A 23,987-nucleotide genomic window follows, 5' to 3' on the forward strand; every position below is an offset into this window, starting at 1 on the left:
CCTGAAAGTTTCAGAGCCGTAGTCGAGTGAAACATGAAGGATGCTGCGTCCTTCCACTCCCACCCATCAACATCATGCCAACCCAACATGGCCGTGCATCTTTCTTTTGAAGTGCTGAAAGCTTCGGTCGTCCGGTTATCACAACCGGGGAGGTGGGAAGGGGGGGGAACGTTAGACAGCTTTCAGGGAACAATTCAGGGTCAGACATCAGAGCCCTCAGCTGACGAACAGACTGCGTAGCAAATGCGGCCCCAAACATTTGCACAAATTGCTCTGTATTAATTAGCAACTGAAAAGCTGGCTCGCCGAATGTAGATTATGATGCTGAACGTGCATTAGGATGTCAGGGAGGACATGTGAAGTGATGTTAAATAAGCTCCAATTCAACTTTCCCTGACTGCAAAGTCGAGAGGGTTTACATAAATTAAATTCACTAATCTGCCGAGAAGCCCGAAATCTGCACGGATGTCTGACGCTCCAAGTTAGGGGACTGTGATATAATGCACAAATATTTGGGAATAAGAAGACCAGTTAACATCTGTAGTCATTTTCTTTTCCCAGACCTTCCACCACTTGTTTTGTATTTAATGATTTTTTCTGAAAACGTTTAGTAAGAGCTAGGGGTGTAACGGTACGTGTACTTGTATTGAACCGTTTCTGTACCGGGGTTTCGGTTCGGTTCGGTTCGGAGGTGTACCGAACACGAGATATTAAGTAGCGTACCACACGTTGTGTAAACAATGCACACCGCCGGATTTTCCGGGAGACTCCCGAAATTTAGAGCCTCTCCCGAAAACCTCCCGGAAGAAATGTTCTCCCGGAAAACTCCCGAAATTCACGTTCCTTCCAGCTCCATGCGGACATGAGTGGGGACAGCCTGTTTTCACGTCCGCTTTCCTGCTATATAAACAGCTTGCCTGCCCAATCGCAATACACCATCTACGGATTTGAATAAAAAACTGCACACACAAGGAGACGAAGCAGAAGAACGAGGAAGTTACAGCCATCTGTAAGAGTGATTCTATCTTCTCTGTCGCCATCTCCTGGTGAATGTTGGCTATAGCGTTATGGATGGTTGCTTTTTGATTGGCCAACAATTTACGTGGTGTAGCGCACCTGACGGCAAGTGACTAGCTCTCGCCAGTATGCAAATGGCAGAACAAAGGTTACTCAAATAGTGAAAGGTAAGTGTTGTTGTTTTTTTAAATAACCAGCAAGCACAGTACAGTTAGTAGAACAACTGTGATTTTATTACTGTGTATTTGATAGGTGTCGTCTGAAATTCTATTTATTTTATTTATACATATAATAAAATAAATATATATAGCTAGAATTCATTTAAAGTCAAGTATTTCATATATATATATATATATATATATATATATATATATATATGGGGCGGTATAGCTCGGTTGGTAGAGCGGCCGTGTCAGCAACTTGAGGGTTGCAGGTTCGATTCCCGCTTCCGCCATCCTAGTCACTGCCGTTGTGTCCTTGAGCAAGACACTTTACCCACCTGCTCCCAGTGCCACCCACACTGGTTTAAATGTAACTTAGATATTGGGTTTCACTATGTAAAGCGTTTTGAGTCACTAGAGAAAAGCGCTATATAAATATAATTCACTTCACACATATACACATATATATATATATATATATATATATATATATATATATATATATATGAAATACTCGAGTTGGCGAATTATACTCGTCCCCTCTTAACCATGTTCCCCGCCCAAACCACGCCCCCGACCACGCCTCCTCCCCACGCCCAGCAACGCCCCCCTACCCCCCACCTTCGCCCTCCAGAAATCGGAGGTCTCAGGGTTGGCAAGTATGGCACACCGAGGCACAACACACTGCATGCTAGCAGCGACCGGGCTACGATAGACTGACCATACCTCCTCTTTTCACCGGATATGTCCTCTTTCGCGGGGCTGTCCGGGTGGAGTTTCTTAAATGCCTCAAATGTCCGGTTTTAAGTTAGGGTTGCGTGTATTTTCAATGTACGTTCGGGGTTAAGAAGGGGTTAAAAACCCCCAAAAATTGTGCACGCAGCAGCATTCGTGAGGGAGGGGCAGAGACAGAGAGATAAACTGTTTTTACCTATAGATTTATCGGATTGAATATTTTATTATCTATAGCAGGGGTGTCAAAAGTGTGCTGCGGAAGCCATTTATGGCCCACAGCTGATGTTTTAAAGGCCCACGGCACATTCTAAAAATACTATTAAAATAAACAAAAACATAAACAAAAGTGAAATAAAAAAGCTTAAAGGCTAAAATGTAATTTAGAAAAAGTAGCAACATTAACTAACAAAACAAAGCTGTTTATTTGTCTTTCAAACTGTCTTGCTCAAAACATAATATTGAATCAAAATCAATGTTATTATGAATTATTGACCAATCCAAGGTTCTGATTACTTCACATCAAATATTCCACTAAGAAAAATATTTTTGGTGGAAGATTTTGCAAATTTAGTAAATAAATAATCCAAAAATGTATATTTTGTTGTTTTCTGACTGTACCGAAAATTAACCGAACCGTGACCTCTAAACCGAGGTAAGTACCGAACCCAAATTTTTGTGTACCGTTAAACCCCTAGTAAGAGCCCATGTTGACACTTTAAATGTCCTCAAATTGTCCATAAAATCCAAATAATCCATATTAATTTTCCTGAGGGAACTCTCCGGAAGGAATCAAAGTACTAATTATATGGAGTTTAGTGCTTAACTTTAATATTTAAAAAGAAAGCATGAGCGAACTATAACATTGCATGCTGTGAGTGATTTACTAAGACCCTGTCTAAGTCAGATAACTCATTAAACGAATAATTATTTAGCCTAAGCCCCGTTTCGGCTACAGTAAACCATCGTTTAAGGCAGGGGTGTCCAAACTGTTTCCACTGAGGGCCGCACACTGAAAAATCAGAGCAAGCGGGGGCCATTTTCATCATTTTTATTTTAAAAATCAATACATGTACAAAAAATATACATTTAGGCCTCCACTCAATTAAGACCCCAAAACCCTTTGGACCCCAAAGGGTTTTTTTTTTTTTAAATATTAAAACTGTATCATTATTCAGTATTATAATTTTTTATTATTATGCACGTTTTAAATATCTAGATCAACATTAGAAAAAAAAAAGGAAAAAACAAAAAATATGCAATTTGTTCACCCAATAACTTTTTTATGTGGAATATTTGAGATGATATAATAATTGGAGCCTTAATTTTGGATTTTGATTCATTATTATTTTTTGAGCCATGACACTTAAAAACAAATCACACTAAAATAATTGGGGATCCAAAAGTGTCCTATTTATTAAAGTGTTAAAAAATAAACCATATATTTTTTTACTTTTAGCACAATAATCTCGAGATCAACTTCAGATATATCCGTCAATTTTAAGTGTTATTGTAGTTTATGTTTAGTCCGTTTGTTTGTTTGTTTGTTTTAGGCCCTTTTAAAAAAAAACAGCTCCATTTTTTACATGGCAAAACACAAAATATGCAACATTTTCCCCCCAAAATATCTTAAAGTGGAATATTTAATGTGACGTAATCGAAGCCTTGAATAGGTCAATAATTCAAAATGACATTGATTTTGATTCTTTTTTTTTTTTTTTAAAGAAAGTAACAATTTCTTGTTACATTTCACCTGTTTGCTCTTTTATACCACTTTCTATGTTTTTCATTTTTTTCCAATTGTATTCTTAAAATGTGCCATGGGGCAGTTAAAAAATGGCCCCCGGGCCGCAATTTGGACACCCTTGGTTTAAGGTAACCTTCCTTGGATCATTTTTTACATGGGTAAGTGCGCCATTGTGTGTGTGGACAAGGATAAGGTTAGGTGGGATTTACCCTGGATAACCTTGGCCGGCTTACTATAGAAGGGGCCCAAGACTCCTTGCACAATTGATTATATGTGCAAAATTGTTAGAAAATAATCTATTTAAATGAGGGTTTTGCATGTACTACATCAGTGGTTCTCAAACTTTTTTTCACCGAGTACCACCTCAGAAAAAACTGGGCTCTCCAATTACCACCATAATGACCAACATTAAAATACAGTGGCGTAGTAGGCCTAAGTATTCGTTAAAAATAAGGCTGAGGTTGTATTTAACAAGTATATTTAACAATTGTTGGCAACTGACATTACACAGAACCGTTTGAACAGTAACATTGTGTTTTAATAAAGGAAAATAAAACACTGTATCGTAGGGACCATAGGGCGCACCGGATAATAAGGCGCACTGATAGATCTTTTTTCCATGTAAGGCGCACCGGATTATAAGGCACGTTAAAAGGAGTCATATTAAAACATGAAACATAAAATGTTGGTGGTGTTTACTATGGTCATTTTGCAGTCTACACATATCTCTTATGTTAGACTGCCATCTACTGCTCACACTTATTACATCACACACCACCCAAAATAGCTTCCAGGTCCGAAAGCAAAACCAGAATTATTCCGTACATTTGGCGCACCAGGTTATAAGGCGCACTGTCGAGTTTTGATGAAAAAAATAAAAATAAGTGCGCCTTATAGTCTGTAAAATACGCTTCTTAAATAATGAATCAAATATTTGGCGTACCGCTAGTGGTAACACAGTTTAAAGGGGAACATTATCACAATTTCAAAAGGGTTAAAACCATTAAAAATCAGTTCCCTGTGGCTTATTTTATTTTTTGAAGTTTTTTTCAAAATTTTACCCATCCCGTAATATCCCTAAAAAAAATTCAGATTTTCGCTATCTGTGAAGCCATCGTCCATTTTCCTGTGACGTCATCCAGTGATGCCAATACGGATAGCACAGCAAGATATAGCGACATTAGCTCGGATTCAGACTCGGATTTCAGCGGCTTAAGCGATTCAACAGATTGCGCATGTATTGAAACGGATGGTTGGAGTATGGAGGCAGATAGCGAAAACTAAATTGAAGAAGAAACTGAAGCTATTGAGCGAATAGCGATTGACGCTATTCGGCCATGTCTGCGTTAGCATCGCCGGTAAAATGTGCAGACCAACCATCGGAAGTTTCGCATCTTCTGACACTGGATCAGCTTAAATCTGTCGATTGGTAAGTGTTTGTTTGGCATTAAATGTGGGTGGAAGGAAACACTGGATGTAAATATAGTTTCAAATGTACATGCACCTAGCCTAAATAGCATGTTAACATCGATTAGCTGGCAGTCATGCCGCGACCAAATATGTCTGATTAGCACATAAGTCAACAACATCAACAAAACTCACCTTTGTGATTTAGTTGACTTTATTGTTGGAAATTCATCTGCAGGTTATCCATACATCTCTGTGCCATGTCTGCCTTAGCATCGCCGGTAAAATGTGCAGACACTCCGGCACATTCGATGAGGTTCTGGCGGCAGATTTCTTTGACTTTATCGTTGGAAATGCATCTGCTTTGAGTGTCGCAGGATATCCACACAATCTTGCCATCTCTGTAGTAGCATAGCTTTTGTCGGTAAAGTGTGCGGAACAAACGACTGACCATTTCGTGGGCTTTCCCCACACCCTCGTATTTTAAAAAAATGTCCGTCCAATTTCTTGCCACTTTCGCATCTTCGGGCAACTTGAATCCCTTCCTGTTAGTGTTGTTACACCCTCAGACAACACACCGACGAGGCATGATGTCTCCAAGGTTCCAGGAAAAAGTAAAAAAAATGGAAAATAATGTGTTTGAGAAAATGAAAATGGCGGCTTTATTACCTTGGTGACGTCACGTTCTGACGTCATCGCGCCGAGAGCGATAAACAAAAAGGCGTTTGATTCGCCAAAATTCACCCATTTAGAGTTCGGAAATCGGTTCAAAAAATATTTGGTCTTTTTTCTGCAACATCAAGGTATATATTGACACTTACATAGGTCTGGTGATAAAGCTTCCCTTTAAATAATCACTGTCACCATAGAGACACTCATTTTCCCCACATTCATGATGGTCCAGTTTCATTATGTTGTGGAACATGCAGCACAAGCCACTTATTCTTTACTATACTGTAAAAGTGCAATATCGACAACAAATCCTATTTATAACCCCGCTGAACATGTGCCCTGGGACGCACCAGTGTTGTGTAATGCAGTGGTCCCCAACCACCGGGCCGTGGCCGATTAGTACCGGGCCGCAGAAGAATTTTTTATTAAAAAAATAAATTAAAAAAAATAAAAAAATAAAAAAAGTATTATTTTTTATTTTTTATTAAATCAACATAAAAAACACAATATACACTTACAATTAGTGCACAAACCACAAAAACCTCCCTTTTTCATGACAAAGAAGAAAAAAAAAAAAAAATAATAAAATAAAATAAAAAAGGACTCAAAATCAAAATCAATGTCATTATGAATTATTGACCTATTCAAGCCTCCACTTACGTCACATTACATTTTACACTTAGACGTATTTTGGGGGGAAAACGTTGCATATTTTGTGTTTGCCATATAAAAATATGAGTTGTTTTCTTTTTTAAAGAGGGGCTTAAAATGAACAAACAAAAAACAAACAACAATAAAACTTATAATTGACGGATAGATCTGAAGTTGATCCCAATAATTTTAGTGTGATTTGTTTTTAAGTGTCATTGCTCATAAAATAATAATGAATTAAAATCAATGGTGTTATTAGATATTGCCTTTTTTAAGACTCCAATTATTATATCATTTTAAATATTCCACTTAAAAAATATTGGGTGATAATATTGCATATTTTGTGTTTTTTTCCATCAAAAAACAGGGTTTTCTTTGACAAAAATATCATACATTCTAAATCTTTATTGACAGATGGACTTAATGTTGATCTGAAGATTTAAAACTTGAATTATAATAATACAAAAATAATACTGAATAATGACACATTTTAATATTTCTTTGACCAAAATCCTTTGGGGTCCCCGGGATCAAGCTTGAGTGGAGGCCTGAATATATATTGGTTATACATATATTGTATTGGTTTTTAAAATAAGAAAATGTCAAAATGGCCCCCGCTTGCTTTGATTTTTCAGTGGATAAAGTTTGGACACACCTGTTCTACACAATATCCTCCATTCCTACAGCTATTTTAAACATTTAAAGATGACAAAAAGCAGTCGCAAAACAGTTTCAGTCTTGATAAATCATACTGCCGGTGCCAAATGATTATGGATGAAAGGTTTGTTCCCTTTAACGGATAATGCCACACCGCCACGGCAAAATAAAAGCTGCTATTTTTTTTTTTTTATACGCGAAAATCTACAAATATTAGTTCAGTCTAGTTTGTTTCAGTTTATTTATTTATATAGAACATTTAAAAAAAATAAAACGTACAGACATAAGAAAAGGGGCACATAGTGTCTTATTTACATGGTAACACAGAAGAATGAATAAATCGCAGTAGTAAAATATACATTAAAAGAAGTGCAGAATATATCTCCGAAAATACTAAAATTTAATAAATACATTTAAAAAAAGGATAAAACAATAAAATAAAAACAACCAATGCATCCTGTCTAACTGGATTTGAACGCCAGGGAGTAACATTATGTATTTAGCCTAGATTTAAAATTGGCTCATAGACTGAAATGACCTAATAGATAATGGAAGGTTGTTCCGCAGTCTGGGCCCTGCCACTGAGAAATCTCTATCCCCTCTGGTTTTTAACCTAGTTTTTGGGACAGCCCGGAGGAGCTGGTCTGAAGACCTCGGTGGTCCTGCTGGGAGAATAAGGCTGCAGCAGCTCAGAACGCAACCTTAAGTATAAGTTTATGCGTAGGGCATCTGAGTCTGAAAATGACATAATCACTGTGTTAACGAACCCTGGCTGCAGTTCTGTTAGGTATTCATCTGGACTGTGGAACACTTAGCCCAGAAAACAAACAGGACTTATTTAGTCAAAACACTTGGCAAAAACTCGAGACTAGGCAGAAAACTCACGTCGACAGGTTGCACGCAGCAAACGCAATGAAGGCAGAACGAGTGACAAAAAAAGGTAGGCTTAAATAGAGTCTGTGATGAAAAACAAGTGTGCGTCAAAAAACCACAGCAGGTGGAAAAAATTCGAAACCATAGTAACCAGATAAATCAGGAAGAGCTAAACTAGGGATTGGAAGAGTCCAAACACAAACAGGAAACACAAAAGGAATCAAAAACCAAAACAATATATGATCCGGGCGACGGATCATAACACAAAAAGCGTTTATGTGGTTCTTTTATGCATTTAAAAACTAAAACAACACAAGACGGAGGTTAATCATATTTATTTTTGTATTGATTTTATATGTATTTTTTTAGTCAGTCATTGGTGGAGCTAAGGATAATATTCGAATATTGGTTTTAATATTGTTTTTTATCCTGCACTACCATGAGCTTATGTAACGGAATTTCGTTCTTATCTGTGCTGTAAAGTTCAAATTTGAATGACAATAAAAAGGAAGTCGAAGTCTAGTCTCAGGACACATTATCTGTATGTAATAATGGTTGCATTTTAGATAAATGTTTGTGTGCCATTTTGTTCCAGACCACAGCAAATATTAGCTAGCTTGCCAAAAAATGTAATAAATCTATTAAAAGAAGACAGCCTGTCGTTTCCTTCAACTTGGACACACACATTTATGACTTTGGCCGTTAAAAGCCAGTCATTTCCAGGAGTTATCTCACCTTCTGAGAAGCGTCTGATTCACTAATGGAGGGGGCACCAACATTTTTGAAACCAAGAGCTAATTTTTGGGTACTGATTAATGCAAAGGGCTACCAGTTTGATACACACGTAAACAAATTGGTAGAAATAGCCAATTTGCTCAATTTACCTTTAATAAATAAATAAATAAATAAATAAATAAATATATATATATATATATATATATATATATATATATATATATATATATATATATAAATGGGTATTTATGTCTGTTATTCCGTTGTACATTTTTTTTTCCTTTTACGGAATGTTTTTTGTAGAGAATAAATGATGAAAAAAAACTTAATTGAACGGTTTAAAAGAGGAGGAAACAGGAAAAAAAATTCAAATTAAATGTTTAAATATAGTTTAGCTTCAATTTTGACTCTTTAAAATTCAAAATTCAACCGAAAAAGAGAAGACAAAAACCAGCTAATTCGAATCTTTTTGAAAAATTTTTAAAAAAGAATTTATGAAATATCATTAGTAATATTTCCTGATTAAGATTAATTTTAGAATTTTGATGACATGTTTTAAATAGGTTAAAATCCAATCTGCATTTTGTCAGAATATATAACAAATTGGACCAAGCTATATTTCTAACAAAGACAAATCATTATTTCTTCTAGATTTTCCAGAACAAAAATTTGAAAAGAAATTCAAAATACTTTAAAATAAGATTTACATTTAATTCTAAAGATTTTCTAGATTTGCCAGAATAATTTTTTGGAATTTTAATCATAATAAGTTTGAATAAATATTTGACAAATATTTTTCGTCGAAAAAACAGAAGTTAAAACGAAGAATTAAAATAAAATGTATTTATTATTCTTTACAATAAAAAAATTAATTTACTTGAACATTGATTTATATTGTCAGGAAAGAAGAGGAAGGAATTTAAAAGATAAAAAGGCATAAGTGTTTAAAAATTTCAAAGTCATTTTTAAGGTTGTATTTTTTCTCTAAAACGGTCTTTTTGAAAGTTATAAGAAGCAAAGTAAAAAAATAAATGAATTTATTTAAACAAGTGAAGACCAAGTCTATTTTCTTGGATTTTCACATTCTATTTGAGTTTTGTCTCTCTTAGAATTAAAAATGTCGAGCAAAGCAAGACCAGCTTGCTAGTAAATAAGTAAAATTTAAAAAATAGAGGCAGCTCACTGGTAAGTGCTGCTATTTGAGCTATTTTTAGAACAGGCCAGCGGGCGACTTATCTGGTCCTTACGGTTTTTGATGTTGTAAAAATGTGTAGAATAAATATTAATATTCAACATTTCTGTCAATGAAGATTTGCTTTAACCAGCAACACAGTTATTTTGATAGTCGGCTATTATAGCTAATATAGACACTTTCGTCATGTGTTGCCTTCATTATAAGGCTTATAAATACACGGCTTTTCATTTTTTGCAGCTCCGAACGGATTAGTTTTTTGTATTTTTGGCCCAATACGGCTCTTTCAACGTTTTGGGTTGCTGACCCATGGATGGTTCGGACAAATGATTAGAACGGTACTAAACATATGTATGACTCGCAATAGAAGGCAAAATGTGATTAAATAAAGCAATAAAATTTTCCATTTAACCAACAGTGCACAGTTTTAATTTAAGCGCTCCACTGGTCCGTGAGCGCACATATTTTTAGACCCAACGACCCCCGTGGGAGTCAGTCCGGTGACCTGACATGAACAAAACTGAACCGGCAACAACAAAAGCCCTGCAAGCTATTTTTTGACTGATTAATTAGAAACATTAAAGGCCTACTGAAATTAGATTTTCTTATTTAAAATGGGGATAGCAGGTCCATTCTATGTGTCATACTTGATCATTTCGCAATATTGCCATATTTTTGCTGAAAGGATTTAGTAGAGAACATCGACGATAAAGTTCGCAACTTTTGGTAGCTAATAAAAAAGCCTTGCCTGTACCGGAAGTAGCAGACGATGTGCGTGTGACGTCACGGGTTGTGGAGATCCTCACATCCTCACATTGTTTACAATCATGGCCACCAGCAGCGAGAGCGATTCGGACCGAGAAAGCGACGATTTCCCCATTAATTTGAGCGTGGATGAAAGATTCGTGGATGAGGAAAGTGAGAGTGAAGGACTTAAAAAAAAAAAAAAGGCACAGGGCAGTGGGAGTGATCCAGATGTTATCAGACAAATTTACTAGGATCATTCTGGAAAATCCCTTATCTGCTTATTGTGTTACTAGTGTTTTAGTGAGATTATATGGTTATACTTGTACAACCTGAGAGCCGTATGGGTGTGGCCACGGGTGTGGTGACCGCCAGTGTCTTCGAGGGAAGCCACGTTTCTCGACGAGGCGCAGGCAGCAGGGCTGAATTTTTTTTTTTGTTCCCCCTCCTCCACGGTGTAAGCATCCGACGGTCGGGGGCGGCCGGTGGGAGGAGGCAAGAGAGTCCGAAGCTGCAGGAGGAACGACGCAAGCTCTCCGCTCATGTCTACGGTAAGAGCCGGCTTATTACCGCCATTTTCTCACCGAATCCTGCCGGTTGACATGTGGTAGGGAACCATGTTCGCTTGACCGCTCTGTTCCATGGTAAAGGTTCACCGTCATCTTTCGGGAATGTAAACAAGGAAACACCGGCTGTGTTTGTGTTGCTAAAGGCGGCCCCTAGTAATAGAAAGGCCAAAAACAACCGATACATGAGATACCTTGTTCCTTCAGCTGTTGTTTTTATAAATGAGCTCCTTAAACAAGCTTAGCTGCTATGTAGTCACTTTAGTGGGATGCGACGTGTGATCAGTTTTTGTTTTATTACAAATGTTTTTATCTTTTTGATGGTTTGTATGTTGTATGTATTTTATGTATTTGCACCTTGTTTTTACTGTTGAACCTTGTTTTTACTGTTGTACCTCGTTTTTACTGTTGTACCTCGTTTTTACTGTTGTACCTCGTTTTTACTGTTGTACCTCGTTTTTACTGTTGTACCTCGTTTTTTACTGCTGTACCTCGTTTTTACTGCTGTACCTTGTTTTTACTGCTGTACCTCGTTTTTACTGTTGTACCTCGTTTTTACTGTTGTACCTCGTTTTTTACTGTTGTACCTCGTTTTTACTGCTGTACCTCGTTTTTACTGATGTACCTCGTTTTTTACTGTTGTACCTCGTTTTTACTGCTTTACCTCGTTTTTACTGCTTTACCTCGTTTTTTACTGTTGTACCTCGTTTTTTACTGTTGTACCTTGTTTTTACTGTTTTACCTCGTTTTTACTGTTTTACCTCTTTTTTACTGCTGTACCTCGTTTTTACTGCTGTACCTCGTTTTTTACTGTTGTACCTCGTTTTTTACTGTTGTACCTCGTTTTTACTGTTTTACCTCGTTTTTACTGTTTTACCTCTTTTTTACTGCTGTACCTCTTTTTTACTGCTGTACCTCGTTTTTACTGTTGTACCTCGTTTTTACTGTTGTACCTCGTTTTTACTGTTGTACCTCGTTTTTACTGTTTTACCTCGTTTTTTTACTGTTGTACCTTGTTTTTACTCTTGTACCTCGTTTTTTACTGTTGTACCTCGTTTTTACTGTGGTACCTCGGTTTTTACTGTGGTACCTCGGTTTTACTGTTGTACCTCGTTTTTACTGTTTTACCTCGTTTTTTACTGCTGTACGTCGTTTTTTACTGCTGTACCACGTTTTTTACTGTTGTACCACGTTTTTTACTGTTGTACCACGTTTTTTACTGTTGTACCTCGTTTTTTACTGTTGTACCTCGCTTTTACTGTTGTACCTCGTTTTTACTGTTGTACCTCCTTTTTTACTGTTTTATCTTGTTTTTACTGTTTTACCTCGTTTTTTTTACTGTTTTACCGCGTTTTTACTGTTGTACCTCGTTTTTTTTACTGTTGTACCTCGTTTTTTTACTGTTGTACCTCGTTTTTACTGTTGTACCTTGTTTTTACTGCTGTACCTCGTTTTTTACTGCTGTACCTCGTTTTTTACTGTTGTACCTCGTTTTTTACTGCTGTACCTTGTTTTTACTGTTGTACCTCGTTTTTTACTGTTGTACCTCGTTTTTTACTGTTGTACCTCGTTTTTACTGTTTTACCTCGTTTTTACTGTTGTACCTCGTTTTTACTGTTGTACCTCGTTTTTACTGTTGTACCTCGTTTTTACTGTTTTACCTTGTTTTTACTGTTTTACCTCGATTTTAACTGTTGTACCTCGAATTTAACTCTTGTACCTTGTTTTTACTGTCGTACCTTGTTTTTACTGTTGTACCTCGTTTTTTACTATTGTACCTCGTTTTTACTGTTGTACCTCGTTTGTTACTGCTGTATCTCGTTTTTACTGCTGCACCTCATTTTTACTGTTGTACCTTGTTTTTACTGTTGTACCTCGTTTTTAATTACTACTGCTGCAAACCAAATTGCCACTCGGGGACAATAAAGATTTTGTAAGTCCATACACCGCTTCCCACCTACATCTTTCTTCTTTGACGTCTCCATTATTAATTGAAACAATTGCAAAAGATTCAGCAACACAGTTGTCCAGAATACTGTGTAATTATGCGATTAAAGCAGACGACTTATAGCTGGGATCGGTGCTGGAACAAAATGTCCGCTACAACCCGTGACGTCACGTGCAGGCGTCATCAATTTAAAATTGCAATTTAGTAAACAAAAAAGGCCGTATTGGCATGTGTTGCAATGTTAATATTTCCTCATTGATATATAAACTATCAGACTGCGTGGTCGTTAGTAGTGGATTTCAGTAGGCCTTTAAAAGAGACGACGACAAAAAAAAAACACGCAAGTATGGCGCTTCATATTAAGTACACTCGATAGGAGAAAGTCTTGGCTCTTTCAAGAGCCAGTGTGAGGTGAATCTAATGCATCTCCGCCATGAATAGTGTCCATTGATAGCACCACATCGAACTCGCTTGCTGCTCACAGTTTCTTACATGGCTCCTCCTCGGGATTTGTTCACATGTAAGAAAGTATGCACACTCATCCGCAGATCCCGGTAGAATACAAACAAATCATTGTCGGAAAAGAATGTCTTTTTTTCTGGCAATCCTGAACGGAACGTCACTTTAGGAACCGACTGTAATGCCTTATGAATACGAGGTTTGAGAAGAGATGCGTGGGTAAATTGTAAGGGAGTGAATTTGTGTGCACCTCGCAATTGGATTTGATTCCCATTCGAAACAGAATTGATTCTGCTCGCAATGTAATATTTGGTATAATATGTATAATAAATTATTTAAAGGCCTACTGAAATGAGATTTTCTTATTTAAACGGGGATAGCAGGTCCATTTTATGTGTCATACTTGATCATTTCGTGATATTGCCATATTTCTGCTGAAAGGATTTAGTAGAGAACATCGACGATAAAGTTCGCAACTTTTGGTCGCTAATAAAAAAGCCTTGCCTTTACCGGAAGTAGCAGACGATGACGTCACCAGTGTGAGGGCTCCTCACATCCTCACATTGTTTATAATGAGAGCCTCCGACAAAAAGAGCTATTCGGACCAAGAAAACGACAATTTCCCCAATAATTTGAGCGAGGATGAAAGATTTGTGGCTGAGGATATTTATAGCGAAGGACTAGAATAGAATAAGAATAGGGATTCAATAGAATTTTTTTGTCACACCTAATGTCAAGGAGCGGCATGGCGTAGTGGGTGGAGCGGCCGTGCCAGAAACCTGAGGGTTGCAGGTTCCCTTCCCACCTTTTAACATCCAAATCGCTGCCGTTGTGTCCTTGGGCAGGACACTTCACCCTTGCCCCCAGTGCCGCTCACACTAGTGAATTAATGATGAATGAATGATTGGTGGTGGTCGGAGGGGCCGTAGGCGCAAACTGGCGGCCAAGCTTCCGTCAGTCTACCCCAGGGCAGATGTGGCTATAGATGTAGCTTACCACCACCAGGTGTGAATGACTGATGGGTTCCCACTTCTCTGTGAGCGCTTTGAGTATCTAACAATAGAAAAGCTCCATATAAATCTAATTATTATTTTTATTAAAAAAATACAAATATGTACACATGTACATATATATACACACATATACAGTATATATATATACATATACAGTATATATATATATATATACAGATATATATATATATATATATATACAGATATATATATATATATATATATATATATATATATTATATATATATATATATATACATATATATACACACATACATATATATACACACACACATATATGTACATATATATATATATATACACACATACATATATATATATATATATATATATATATACACACATACATATATATACACACACACATATATGTACATATATATATATATATATATATACACACACATATACACACACATATGTAATACATAAATATAAGATGTAAATGGATTTTTTTGCGCACCCTAATAAAGTACCCTCGAGACCCTCGTAATAAGTTCATAGTACGACCTGCCTGACACCACCTGATAGCAATTCGTACGAAAGATCTTTTGAAGAGGAACGGAGCTATAAGTGGCATTTATCTAGGGCGAGGTGGAAAAGTCAGATAAAGGCTGATGACCAATGGAGAGTCAGAATGCCCGGTCATGCTGACCTACAGATTTAAAAAAAAAAGAAAAGAAACGACAGATGAAAGAAACGGAGAAAGTGTCACATCTCCGGATCTGTGTTTTCAGTTATCTGCTGCCATGCATAGCATATCGATCGCCAAGGCTTTGCAAACGTTGTGCCATAATCAATACTCAGCAGACTGCTTTGCTCCGTTTTTATTATAGGCCTGGTCGTAAAGTTAAGTACGAGCCATTATCAAGAATAGCATGGGTTCCCAGATTTATGTTATTTGGCCTCATCAGTGTCAGAGTTATTTACGACTGTCACAAGAGTACTGCGGACCGTGGCAGTGACGAGAGGCTTTAACAAGAAGCTATGAACTGCGCTCCTTTTACACCATCACCTCACCCGGTTCTATCCAATCAGGGCGATGGGATCTGCTTCAGCTGAGAAGATCCGCCGTGCAGAATCAATTATTTTCTTTTATAATGAAACAAAAAAAAAAAATACACACCGTATTATGGTTGAGTGTGGAGTGGAGGTACAGGCCTTCTACCACTGAGAAAAAAAATAATAATCCAGAGCCGCATGACATAACACAGCTTATAAACGTTTTAAGAGTTTGGATTTTTTTCATTTTTTTTTTCCTGTCCTGTTACAGCAGAACACAACAAACAGAATTGCATGTTTAAACGGAGGGCGACTAAAGTGGAAACTCATGCTTTAAGATTAGAGATATCCAATAATGTTTTTTTTTTTTGCCGATATCCAATATTGTCCAACTCTTAATGACCGATACTGATATTAATAGATACCGTATTTCCTTGAATTGCAGCCGGGCATGAAATACTGCCGGGTCAAAGTCGCTTCCCCAAAATTATTAGCGCATGCTTACCATTACCGCCGGGTCAAATTCGTGACGTCACGAGTAACGCTTCCCCTGTCGTCATTTTCAAAATGGCGGAGGAGTCTTTTTTGTAAACCAGGGGTCTTCTTCAACAGCCATACAGATCACACTGAAGGTTGTGATATAAAACAACTTTTAACACTCTTACTAATATGCGCCACACTCTGTGAACCCACACCAAACAAGAATGAAAAACACATTTCGGGAGAACATCGGCTCTGTAACACATTATAAACGCAACATAATTACCCAGAATGCCATGCATCCATGACTCTTGGCTATATTATACACCCCCTATTACCAAACCCCCCGCCCACCCTTTCCGTGCATCGGTTGAGGTGGGCGGGTTTGGGGGCGCGTGTATAATCCATGACTCTTGGCTATATTATACACCCCCTATTACCAACCCCCCCCTACCCTTTCCGTGCATCGGTTGAGGTGGGCGGGTTTGGGTGCGCGTGTATAATCCATGACTCTTGGCTATATTATACACCCCCTATTACCAAACCCCTCCCCACCCTTCCCGTGCGTTGGTTGAGGTGGGCGGGGCTGGGGGCGCGTGTATAATATAGCCAAGAGTCATGGATGCATGGCATTCTGGGTAATTGTTATGTTGTGTTTATAATGTGTTACGGTGCCGATGTTCTCCAGAAATGTGTGTTATTCTTGTTTGGTTAGGGTTCACAGAGTGTGGCGCATATTAGTAAGAGTGTTAAAGTTGTTTATGTCACAACCATCACTTGTACGAGGAGCAGCGAAATGCATGCGCAGATAGCATGTTGATGACATGTTGTAGAGCAGTGGTCCCCAACCACCGGGCCGCGGCCCTATACCAGGCAGCAGAAGATTTTTTTTTTTAGCTTTATTTTTTTATTTTGTTTTTTTTACTGCATGCCATTGGTAAGCGCAGGGGTGAGAAAAGGTTTAAAATTAATTAGCGCCCCTGCGGCTATTCAAGGAAATACGGTATATACGGTCGTGGAATTAACGCATTATCATGCTTAATTTTGTTATGATGCGCCGCTGGATACATTAAACAATTTAACAAATTTGCAAAAAAATTCAACTCAAGTTATGGAAAAAAATGCCAGCATGGCACTGCCATATTTATTATTGAAGTCACACATTTAAAAAACACTTTAAGACCAATGTCTTAAAAACATGTATCACTCTTGAATCAACATTGTAGGTAATACTATGATTAATGTTAATTAAAACTAAACGTGGGATATAAATAATAATGGAAGTATAATTGTTTGTATATATAGTATATAATTGGTGCAAAGGTTTAATATCAATGTTTATGTTTATTTATCTAGCCCTAAATCACAAATGTCTCAAAGGACTGTACAAACCACTACCACATAAGGGCAAGGAAAACTCACACCCAGTGGGACTCCAGTGACAATGATGACTATGAGAAACCTTGGAGAGGACCTCAAATGTAGGCAACCCCCCTCTAGGGGACCAAAAGCAATGGATGTCGAGCGGATCTAACATGATACTGTGAAAGTTCAATCCATCGTGGCTCCAACACAGCTGCGAGAGTTACCTGTGCAAGGATATTTCACATGCCTTTACTGTCTATATAATTGAACTATGTTCATGTTGTGTATAATGTGTATTCATAATATGTTGTGCAAAGGACATTTCATAATTTTCGGAAGTTCATTTTGTACTTGACATTGTTTATAGGGTTAGGTGCAATAAAATTTCAACTTCAGCCTAAACCCTTTCCGTCTGCAACATTTTCATTTTCATTTTCAATCTATGAATGTACAAATGTTTGTTTGTTTTGTTGACCATTGACCGGAAAACAATAAACTAAACAAAGTGCATTATTTTTTTTTAACATGCCTCAAAACAGCACTAGAGGCTTCCCAAATGCTAGGATAAATTAAGCCTGTTTAATGTTGCACTTTTTATACGTAGAAGAAAGAAAAGTTTTGTCATTTTTTTTAAACCGAGCAAAAACTTGAGGCAGTTTAATGTGGATTAACATGGGCAGAATTATTATAGTGTTCCCAATTTTAAAAGGATATAGCCATTGTTTACAAATTTGGTAAATTAATAACCAAAAAATGTATATTTTGTTGTTTTCTTACTGTACCGAAAATGAACCGAACTGTGTCCTCTAAACCGAGATACGTACCGAATCAACATTTTTGTCGGTTGTTAGCATTCGCTAATATGCAAACACGTTTACAAGTGTCTGTGTTACTATTCCAGACTTACAATGGCATTATTTTTGTAATGCTTCAATTTGACAAATTCCTCAGAAACTTTAGTCAGACTCTTTTCATAAAAAAGCATTTCCCGGGTTAATAAAATCCTCAGATCTGCGAAAAAAACAAAAAAAACAAAAACAAAGGGGCTGCCGCCCCTGTTACAGCCTCTACTGTCTGTGTAAATCTGGCTTACAGTATCTTTTGAGACTTTATAAAATCGACCCTTTTTCCAACAAGTAATTCATAGCCAGAAAGTGCAGTGTCTTTAAAAAAAAAAAAAAAAAAGGTATGTGATGTAAGTAAAGAGATAAATGAGAGCTTGACACTGGTTAATACATCATATCAGAACATGACAATCCACACTGACCATAAATATACAGTAGATGCTGTGTAAAAAGCAGAAAAAGCCTGCAAACATTTGCCAAAGACTTGTTATGGCTTTACTATTCCTCACGAGTTGGAAAGAATGATATAAGTACATAAAAATAATAAATACTGTAACGAGATCGCTCTTCTAAAGTTAAATTAATGTGTGCTCTTGCAATGGATATAAAAAAATTATCAAATTAACAAATTTTACCCATACTTTTTCCCCAAGCTTTGAACCCTGCGGATTATAAAACGGTGCGGCTAATTTATGGATTGTTCTTTGTTAACGGCCTTAATGTTTTGTATTTAACAAATAGTTTTCAAGAAACACCGTCAGACACTGAAAACGTGTGTTATTGTTTGTGCTGTATATCTTTTGGACGAGTTTGCTCACTGCCGGTTAAAAAAATAATTTCCTGTTTGGTCCTTTGAACCGGAAGTACAACCGTCATTAGCGTTCCCGCTCAAAAGGTTTATTCAGTCATCATCGCAAGCGAAGTTTGTAAGTTTTATAATGCAACTAAAATAATTCATACTTACTAAACAGTCCCATGTGTGATGTTTTTAGGAGTGTTTTTAAGCATATTTGTACATGCTATCGTATTGCAATTCAAGAGAGTGTTGTTAGCATTAGCGAATATGCTTACACGTTTCTGTGTTAGTATCATCAACTTACAATGGCATTAGTTTTGTACTGTTGAGTCTGTTTAGCTGATTGGAGGGCTAGCTTACACAGCTAGTGGGTTCATGATGATGACTTCTGTTTTGTTTGATCGGCCGTTTTACTGCCTTGTTACAGGGTCCGTTTGGAAACAATTAAGGTAAGTAAAACATTTACAAACTCTTTGTACTGGTATACATCTGCGGCAAATTTATTGATTTTTCTTCACTAGAGGCCATAATGTTTTGTATTCAACAAATAGTTCTCACGAAACACTGTCAGGCTCTGAAAAGGTGTGTTATTGTTTGTGCTGTATATCTTTTGGACGAGTTTGCTCACTGCAGGTTAAAAATGTATTTCCCGTTCCGTGCTTTGAACCGGAAGTACAACCGTCATTAGCGTTTCCGCTGAAAAGGATTCTTCATTCATCATCGCAAGCAAAGTTTGTAAGTTTTACAATATAACTAAAATAATTCATACTTGTTAAACAGTCCCATGTGTTATGTTTGTACATGCTATCGTATTGCAATTCAAGCGAGTGTCGTTAGCATTAGCGAATATGCTTACACGTTTCTGTGTTAGTATTATCAACTTACAATGGCATTATTTTTGTACTGTTTCAGTTTTTTTAAATTCCCTGGCGTTATTGAGTCTGTTTAGCTGATTGGAGGGCTAGCTTCCACAGCTAGTGGGTCCATGATGATGACTTCTGTTTTGTTTGATCGGCTGTTTTACTGCCTTGTTACAGGGTCCGTTTGGAAACAATTAAGGTATGTAAAACATTTACAAACTCTTTGTACTGGTATACATCTGCGGCTTATAGTCTGGTGTCGCAAATTTATGGATCTTTCTTCGCTAGCAGCCATAATGTTTTGTATTTAACAATTAGTTTTCATTAAACACCGTCAGACACTGAAAATGTGTGTTATTGTTTGTGCTGTATATCTTTTGGACGAGTTTGCTCATTGCAGGTTAAAAATGTATTTCCCGTTCCGTGCTTTGAACCGGAAGTACAACAAATGATCAAATAACAAATTTTACTCATACTTTTTCCCCAAGCTTTGAACCCTGTGGATAATAAAACGGTGCGGCTAATTTATGGATTGTTCTTTGTTAACGGCCATAATGTTTTGTATTCCACTGAAAAGGATTCTTCATTCATCATCGCAAGCAAAGTTTGTAAGTATTACAATATAACAAAAATAATTCATACTTGCTAAACAGTCCCATGTGTGATGTTTGTACATACTATCGTATTGCAATTCAAGCGAGTGTCGTTAGCATTGGTGAATATGCTTACACGTTTCTGTGTTAGTATTATCAACTTACAATGGCATTATTTTTGAACTGTTTCAGTTTTTGTAAATTCCCTGGCGTTATTGAGTCTGTTTAGCTGATTGGGGGGCTAGCTTCCACAGCTAGTGGGTCCATGATGATGACTTCTGTTTTGTTTGATCGGCTGTTTTACTGACTTGTTACAGGATCCGTTTGGAAACAATTAAGGTATGTAAAACATCTACAAAGTATTTTGTACCGGTATACATCTGCTTATTGTCCGGTGTAACAAATTTATGGATTTTTCTTTGCTAGCGGCCATAATGTTTTGTATTCAACAAATAATTTTCACAAAACACTGTCAGGCTCTGAAAAGGATTGTTATTGTTTGTGCTATATATCTTTTGGACGAGTTTGCTCACTGCAGGTTCAAAATGTATTTCCCGTTCCGTGCTTTGAAACGGAAGTGCAACCGTCAATAGCGTTTTTGCTCGAAAGGATTCTTCATTCATCATCGCAAGCAAAGTTTGTAAGTTTTACAATATAACTAAAATAATTCATACTTACTAAACAGTCCCATGTGTGATGTTTGTAGAGGTGTTTTCAGGCGTATTTGTACATGCTATTGTACTGCAATCAGCATTAGCAAAAATGCTGACACGTTAACAGGTTTCTGTGAGACTATTATTAACTAGGCTTTCTTTTTGTACCGTTTCAGTTTTCGTAAATTCACCAAGACGTCACCGTGGCGTTATTGAGTCTGTTTAGCTGATTGGATGGCTAGCTTCCACAGCTAGTGGGTCCATGACGATGACTTCAGTTTTGTTTGATCGGCTGTTTTAATGCTCTCTGCAGGGTCCGTTTGGAAACAATTTAGATATGTAAAACATTTACCAACTCTTTTGTACCTGTATACATCTGCGGCTTATAGTCTGGTGCAGTTAATATGTGGAAAAATAAGTATTTTTTTTCTAAGATTTGATGGGTGCGTCCTAAACACTGCTGTGCTCTAGAGTCCAGAAAATATGATAACTTTCCAAAAAACACTGGCTAGGGTTACTTTTTTAGTTCCTTTGTAGTATCATACTGAACTGTAGCAGAGCATCTCACAGAATGCAAGCAAAAAACATGTTTGCGCACTTTAAGCTACTGTAAACTTGTTTTATTTATACGGAAAATGTAAATCTAACAATTCCCATGGTTCAACAATTCCCTAAACCTCCATATAATACATAACATGGCACAATGACAAATTACTGCAATGTGGATTTACTATTTGGGAACAAGGCTTTTTTCTCTTGTGATAAAACTTCAACCACACAAAAAAAAATATAGTTTGCTTGGAACAGTTGCTTCTGTAGGAAGATCGTATTAACCCAGATATAGATCAAGGCCATTCGCTTGTGAGAAAACAACGTATAAATTCTGTTGATTCAATGCCAGGTGAAACAGAGCAGCGGTGGCAGAGGTAAAAAAAAGACAAAAAGGAAACATGATGCAGATCCAAAAAAACATGACTGGTTCCAGAGCTTACCTTGAAGTCACAAATGCAAGTCATTATGTTCCCAATTCTTAGGCACTCGGCGTCGAACTTGCACGTGTTGGTGTCGCACAAAAACAGGTCCGTGTCTCGGTCATCGAAACCTGGAGGGTAAAAAGACAAGGAGGGACATCAACAAATGTGCTCTCGTTAAAATCAATTTACATTACGTCTTTTTGACCGAACATTTATTTCAACCGCCAATTGAGTCATTGGTGATGCAATTGTGTATTTAGGCAACTCTATAAAATTGATTAACCGTAGCAGAGTGAGACATGGTATTGTTCTTTTGTATTGGAATTAAGAAACAATGGTCAATAAAACATGTTTTTGAATAATAATAATGTTGAGTGTTCAAAAAATTGTTTTCATTAAACACAAGCAGAGAGACCGAAAAAAGGTGTCTCACTATTTGTGCTATGGCGCCATCTTTTGGACGAGTCTGTTCACTGCAGGTGCTACAGAGTGAACCTCTCTAGTATTTCCTTTTTTTAGCGCAAAAAAAAAAAAACCAGGAAGTCAAAGTGCTGTCCGTCTTCTAGTCGTCCATAGTGCTTCTACTCGTAAATAAGTTACTGGACATATGAGGACTTCATGTGCAAAGACCAATGAGCCAATAGTTTTTGCTTGTTTTTACTGTAATTCCGCCACGATTTTCCAACGCTTTGAACCTGCGGCTTTTAAAACAGCACATAATGTTTTGTGTTCAACGTATAGTTTTCATTTAACACAAGCAGTGTTTACTATTTGTGCTATGGCACCATCTTTTGGACGAATCCGCTCACTGTAGGTGCTACGGGGTGAACCTCTACAATATTTCCTTCTTTTTAATGCAGTAAAAAGGAAGTAAAAGTGCTGTCCGTCTTCTAGTCACCAATAGCGCTTCCACTCGTAAATAAGTCACTGGACATATGAGGACTTCAAGTGCAAAATTCCAAGGAGCCAATAGATTTTGCTTATGTTTACCGTAATTCCGTCATGATTTTCCTACGCTTTGAACCTGCGGCTTTTAAAACAGTGCAGCTAAATTATGAATTTTACTTCGCTAACGGCCATAATACGACCATATGTCCCGGCAAGAAATCTGCATTCAAAGGACTCCGGCTTATTAGTGATTCCCAAAGCCCAGAAAAAGTCTGCGGGCTATAGAGCGTTTTCCGTTCGGGCTCCAGTACTCTGGAATGCCCTCCCGGTAACAGTTCGAGATGCCACCTCAGTAGAAGCATTTAAGTCTCACCTTAAAACTCATTTGTATACTCTAGCCTTTAAATAGACCCCCTTTTTAGACCAGTTGATCTGCCGTTTCTTTTCTTTTTCTTCTATGTCCCACTCTCCCTTGTGGAGGGGGTCCGGTCCGATCCGGTGGCCATGTACTGCTTGCCTGTGTATCGGCTGGGGACATCTCTGCGCTGCTGATCCGCCTCCGCTTGGGATGGTTTCCTGCTGGCTCCGCTGTGAACGGGACTCTCGCTGCTGTGTTGGATCCGCTTTGGACTGGACTCTAGGGACTGTGTTGGATCCATTATGGATTGAACTTTCACAGTATCATGTTGGACCCGCTCGACATCCATTGCTTTCCTCCTCTCCAAGGTTCTCATAGTCATCATTGTCACCGACGTCCCACTGGGTGTGAGTTTTCCTTGCCCTTATGTGGGCCTACCGAGGATGTCGTAGTGGTTTGTGCAGCCCTTTGAGACACTAGTGATTTAGGGCTATATAAGTAAACATTGATTTATTGATTGATTGATAATGTTTTGGGTTCAACGAATAGTTTTCATTAAACACAAGCAGTGTTTACTA

The 23,987-nt window shown here is 37.4% G+C and overlaps 1 protein-coding gene across 2 annotated transcripts in view; it reads right to left on the bottom strand.

Moving 5' to 3' along the window:
- Positions 1-23,987, bottom strand: part of tmeff2a (transmembrane protein with EGF-like and two follistatin-like domains 2a) — a 392,560-nt gene that overhangs the window by 306,651 nt on the left and 61,922 nt on the right. For both annotated transcript variants that reach the window (XM_061918441.1, XM_061918442.1), the window contains exon 2: positions 22,182-22,291. In XM_061918441.1, coding sequence (XP_061774425.1) covers positions 22,182-22,291 — 110 coding nt within the window. The remainder of the gene's footprint in view (positions 1-22,181; positions 22,292-23,987) is intronic.

Source organism: Nerophis ophidion, linkage group LG13 (assembly GCF_033978795.1).
Source record: "Nerophis ophidion isolate RoL-2023_Sa linkage group LG13, RoL_Noph_v1.0, whole genome shotgun sequence".
Taxonomy (NCBI): domain Eukaryota; kingdom Metazoa; phylum Chordata; class Actinopteri; order Syngnathiformes; family Syngnathidae; genus Nerophis; species Nerophis ophidion.